Source organism: Chaetura pelagica, unplaced genomic scaffold (genome assembly GCF_000747805.2).
Source record: "Chaetura pelagica isolate M959 unplaced genomic scaffold, ChaPel_1.0 scaffold70, whole genome shotgun sequence".
NCBI lineage: Eukaryota > Metazoa > Chordata > Aves > Apodiformes > Apodidae > Chaetura > Chaetura pelagica.
In genome coordinates, this window is record NW_009952265.1 from 2,354,067 (window position 1) to 2,360,170 (window position 6,104).

Here is a 6,104-nt window from a genome sequence, read left to right on the forward strand (position 1 = left end):
TTACATGCATACAAAAGAGTAGAGTTCAATAAAGTTCCATTTTGTTTTACCTGCATATGAGGGGCATTTAGCAAAGCATTAAGCTCCTGGCCATCCTTATGGTGACTGGGTTTCAAAACGCTCTGTACCTGAAGAATCAAGTAGTAAAGCTCTTAATCTACCCAGTGATTCATTTATCTTCCCTCCCATACTCAAGCACAAGCCCCTAGTTGCAACTATTCATTTTACTGAAAGCAAAGTATATCCACGTAATTGTTACACTGGCTGACTGAACTTAACCTGGTGCATATTAGGAAATCATGCAATGATACCACAGGACTACTCCAGCATATCTTGCCTCAGTGATTATAAAATCTAAGCTGGTATCCACACAGATTTGACAGTATCAGAGACTGGCAACAAGCTCAGCTACCAGAAAAATGTAGATTGAAAGGAAGGGAACATGATAGTGAAATCAGTCACAATGAAGTTTATGTGAATATGCTGAGTATTTTAAAACGGACTAACTTCTCATTAATGTGACTAGCTTCCCTTTTCCTTAAAAGCAGATGGTTTATTTATTATTTTTACTAACAGCATGACCAAAAATTCCACAACAGGTTTTGCAGCACATCCTGGAGCCCCTGCCTCAAAGTGCACGAATCAAAATTTCAAAAGGTCCCTAGAAATCAGGTTTCTTCACCTGGTTCCAAAATATTCCACATTATCACAAGGATAGGTTTTGCTCAAGCAGCTTCAGTTGCCTAAAAAGGTTTGCCTTTTCATACAATTATCAAACATGCCTTGTCACCAGCTCTTAAAAATTCTAGGAAATCCTTTTACAGAGAAAGCCAGGAGCAGGGCCAAAGGTGAGGCTGAAGAAGATACTTTGCTTAGTCATTATCCTCTGGCCTAATCTGACCAAAGGCACCCAAGTCCTAAAAGCACAAATTAATCCAGAGACATTAAGAGCAGAATATACTTATCAGAGCAGCAGCTTTCAGTGGGATAGGAAAGGTGTTTTTTTCCAAGACCTTTTAAGGATGAGGTAACATGTAATAGCAGAATATGACGCAACCGCACGTTCCAAAGCGAAAATAATTAAGCTTTTTATGTATTCTAACAATATCTAAAGGTCTGGGGACCCTCTATCCTAGGAAAATTTATGTATAGAAATGCTAACAACTCCCTTGGATGCTACCAGATGACAGTATGGAGAACAGTAAAGGTAATTTAAAATTCTAGCAAAAGCCACAAAATGAACTGTTCCCACGCAGCACAATCCCTACATTGCCAACAAAACACTGTCACATGGAAAAAATTCCTGTGCTTAGCAATAAACCTGGCACAACCTCCAGTAGCCTTTGTTCTGGCATCCCTAAAACACGCCTCATGAGAACAGCCGAGAAAAGTCAAACAAGAAGGCAGATTTAAGTAAGTTTAAGCGATATCTTAAAAACCCTAGAGAATGGAAAGAATTCAGCTTTATATAGGCCTGATCTCAGTCACAGCGTCAGCGGGGTTGGAAAGGACCTCTGAAGATCTAGTCCAGCCCCCCTGCTAGAGCAGGATCACCTAAAGTAGATCACACAGGAACACCTCCAGGCAGGTGCTGATTATCTCCAGAGAAGACGACTCCACAAGCTTTACGGTCAGCCTGTTCCAGTGCTCTGTTACTCTTACAGGAAGTTTTTCCTTATGCTTAACTAGAACCTCCTATGCTCCAGCTTGTGTCCACTGCCCCTCATCCTGTCATTGCACACTGTGGAAAAGAGACTGGTTCCATCCTCCTGACACTCTTTAGATATTTATAAGAGGTTATGAGATCCCCTTTCAGTCTCCTCCAAGCTAAACAGACCCAGCTCTCTCAGCCTTTCCTCAAAGGGCAGATGATCCATTCCTCTAATCATCTTTGTGGCCTTGCACTGGACTCTTTCCAGCAGTTCTTAATGCCCCCCAGGATGCCACTGGCCTTCTTGGCTGCAAGAGCACATTGTAGGCTCATGGTCAGCCTGTTGTCCACCAGGTCCCTGAGGTCCTTTTCACCAGACCTGCTCTCCAGCAGGTCAGCCCCCAACTTGTACCAATACATGGGGTTGTTCCTTTCCAGATGCAGCACTCTACACTGGACCTTGTTGAATTTCATCAAGTTTTTCCCTCTCCAACCTGTCCATGTCTTGCTGAATGGCAGCACAGCCTTCTGGTGTGTCAGCCACCCCTCTCAGTTTGGTATCATCAAACTTGCTAATGGTACACTCTATCCCTTTGTCCATGTCATTAATGAAGATATTGAATTGGGCTGGACCCAGTAGCAACCTCTGGGGTATTCCACTAGACACAGCTTTCCAGCTAGACTCTGCCCCGCTTGCCACAACTCTCTGAGCTCTGTCCTTCAATCAGTTCCCAATCCACTTCACTGTCCTGTCATTCAATTCACACTTCTTGAGTTTGGCTGTGAGGATGCCATGACAGATGGTGTTGAAAGCCTTGCTGAAATCAAGGTAGACCAATTCCACTGCTCTCTCCTCATCTATCCATCTAGTTATGCCATTGTAGAAGGCTATCAGATTGGTCAAGCATGACTTTCCCTTGGTGAATCCATGCTGGCTACTCCTGATGACACTTTTCCTCAACATGCTGTGAGATGGCGCCGGGACCAAGCTGTTCCATCACCATGCAGGGACGGAGATGATGCTGACCAGTTTGTAGTTACCTGGGTCCTCTTTCTTCCTATTTTGAAGACTGGAGTAACACTGGCTTTCCTCCAGTCCTTAGGCATCTCTCCTGTTCTCCAGGACTTTGCAACGATGGAGAGCAGCCTAGCAATGACTTCGGCCAGCATCCCATCAGGACCCATGGATCTGTGGATGTCCAGTTTACTTAGTTGATCTCTAAACCAATCCTCTTAAACCAAGGCAAAGTCTTCCTTTCTCCTGTCTTCCTCTGTGGTCCTGAAGGTCTAGGACTTTGCAGTAATGGCCAAGGCAAAGAAGGCATTCAGTTACTCTGTCTTCTCTATACTCTCTGTCTGTCACTAGGGCACCCACTTCACTGCATTTCCTGTAGTCTTCCTTTTGCCTCTCAATTGGTCAGAAACCGATTATCCTTGACTTAGCCTGAGTTTTGGGATGCAATATAGCAGACAGAGCACTGTATAGGATATTTCTCACTAACAAATTTTCCTCTGTGTTGAAAGAAGAGGTTCTTCTGTACAAAAAAGCCCTCTCTCATAGCGGGTTACTGAAGATCTCTAGCTTTCAAGAGAACTTCAATTCTGAAGAAACTACAAGAAGCTTTAAAGCCTTATTTATCCAATCTTTATGACCATTTTACAGGAAAACCTATTCAGAAAGCAACTTAGAAGTCCTATGAGCAAGACAACCTTTTGAATGCAAGTCAGAGGTAGGGGATTTGACAGGGGAAAAGAATGTGGCCAGGCCCAACCAGTCATTTTGTGTGTGGTGAAGATCCTTTATTCAAGCTGAACTTCTGCTTTGAATAATTTAATTATTAAACATTTTAATAGCTCCTCCCTCCCCCTTTTAAGATAAAATGTTATTGTTTATTATTTGCTTCTTTAATGAAGCACTAGGAAAGCTTCAGGCTGGTATAAGCACCACTTACTACACCAGTATTGCCACATGCCAGATTCCTTTGTTGCTTGTGGTAATTAATCCCACAGTTTTACCAGATTAAAACATTTGAAAGTAGGCTGTCATCCCAGAAGTAGCACACTATAGATAGCATAGGCAAGCCATATTAAATACGTGGCAATACTTGTATTTTCTTAATTCTTCAGCCTTGTTTTTATTGTTTATTCTGTTAACTTTAGGTCAAGCAGTCTGCCCAGTTTAGTTTCATTATTTACACCTCAATTTGGAGGCACATACTGTGGAGACACATGCTAGAGTGATATTAAACATTCAGTACTTAACTGCACCTGCAGAATCCTGTTGTTGCTTACTCTCAGATACACAAGGCTGTCAGATGGAACACACACAGACATTATACTGCACTTATACCACAAGTCACAAGCTTCCAGTGCATCTTATCTGGTGAGTAGTACTGATAGTACTAGTACTGATCTAGTTTAATTGCCAGCATTTGCTGAAGTGAACACAAGCAAGTCCAAAACCTTTAGTACACGTCCCATATAAATTGAGCTTATTAAGTCTATTTTAACAGCAAGAACACCTTTAAGTTTTTTTGGTATGTGCTGTTACAGGCAAAAAAATACAAACTCTCTTGAATGCTGCATCAAATATTCTTACAAGGTCAAGATTCAGACCATGTTCCTATAATCCCTGCCTCCATCTTGGTCCAGTTTAAATAGATTTAAAATCAGTTTAATCACACTTGATGTTTACTGGCTATTTTTATTTAAGACTTGGAGTACACCACATTGCATAAAGATTAGCTTTCTAAAATAAATTCCTTAAGCTCAAGTGCTTCATTCCACCTTTTAAATTCAAGTAAACTTCCTTTAAAAAAAAAAGAAATTAAAAAATTTTGAGTTGTTGGTGCCTGGTTAACAGAATCAGTGGGAAAGCTTACCTGTACAAGTATACTACTAATTTTTAAAATTTCCTAAAGAGGATTAGAAAATAAAAATGTACCATTTCACTCTTAGGTGCTGCTAATGGTTAAAAAATTAAAAATCCAGAAAGTTTTCACAACACACTATTCATACACATTATGTTTCATAAAAGCAAATAATTAAAGAGTAAATAAAAACAGATTTTAAAAATTATGTTTAGCATAGCAAATGATAACTCCCCCCAATACACTTTCAAAAGTGTAGTTCAAATTAATTTAATATTAATTTTTACTTTTTTTTTTTAAAGGGAGGATGTTTCAATTGCAATATGAAACTCTTTCCTGTTAGAGTTCTATAAGCATGAGCTCTAGAACAGGTTCTCTTTCACACCATGGAACCTCAAACAAAACATGTCTGTAGCTTCAAATTAGGCCATTCACTCCAAAGCAGTTTCAGTTATACACTGTCACTGATGACCTGTGCACTAACATATGCACATTAACATTACCTGCCATTTAAAATTAATATTATGCATGTATGTGCTACTTTCTTGTAATGTCTTGTGGCTTTTATCCTCAAGATGTTACCAGTATCTTAAAATCAGGCTTCTGCAAATGTCTTTTCAAAAACACCCTGAATTAATTAAGCTAACTGCTTTCTGGGGGAGCTTCCAATGCCTATGTTTAGGGATGGAAAAGAGCAAAAGACACAACCAAACATCACAGTACAAGAAAAAATCTGGACATGCAAGACAGACTGCTTTATGGGCAAAAAACCCCACCAAAAGCAAAAACAACTTTTCCTAAAGCAGAAATAATTTCCTCCTGAGTTGCTACTGCAATGAATACAGAAGCATATCCAAAAGGAACAAAGGATCTGAAAAAACAAGCATAAGACCATCTATTCAGGCAAGACTGAGATGTACAGAATATCTCCTCTTGACTCACTTATTCCAGTCATGGAAATATTTGTCCTGAATTTCCAGCTTATCAATTCAGGATGCTATTTAACATATTGCAAAATACAAGTCACTTAAATACACAAGGAGGTGAATCATTGAGAAACTAGATTCTATCTGAAAATAGGAACAAATGCATGCAATATATTGACTTTTGAGGAATTTCAAGGCTGGACAAGACAAGGATGGGAGCTGAAGAATCTAAATGAGTGAAGTGATACATTTGCTTTTTATGTAGTAAGCTCCCAGGTGATGAAAAAATTCCATTTATTTTAAAATTTTACATTATATAAGTATCTTTCTTTATGCTTAACCTTCTTCATGGACTGCTAAGAGACAAAAGACTGGCTTTGCACCACCTTCTGATTTTAGGATTTACCAAATCACCTGAAAAAAGAGAGGGAAGATGGAGAGGCATATGAAAATCTGAAAACAGACCTAGAGTTTTCCTAGGCATATTTTCTTCTTGGAAACCTCTATTACACAGCAAATAAAAGGACATCATATCCATGAAGGGAAAAAAGCCAGCTTTCTTAAGAGATAAATCTGTAAGAACCTATATTACAAATGAAAATTCAAACACTCTGGCTTGTATCTGAATGAAATTCCAAACTAGGCCTGTGTAAAGGG

At 39.5% G+C, this 6,104-nt stretch overlaps 1 protein-coding gene across 1 annotated transcript in view; it reads right to left on the reverse strand.

Moving 5' to 3' along the window:
* Window positions 1-6,104, reverse strand: part of MPP5 (membrane protein, palmitoylated 5 (MAGUK p55 subfamily member 5)) — a 28,331-nt gene that overhangs the window by 12,687 nt on the left and 9,540 nt on the right. Inside the window, exon 3 of the mRNA XM_010007691.1 lies at window positions 51-128. Within this exon, the coding sequence (XP_010005993.1) occupies window positions 51-128 (78 nt within the window). The remainder of the gene's footprint in view (window positions 1-50; window positions 129-6,104) is intronic.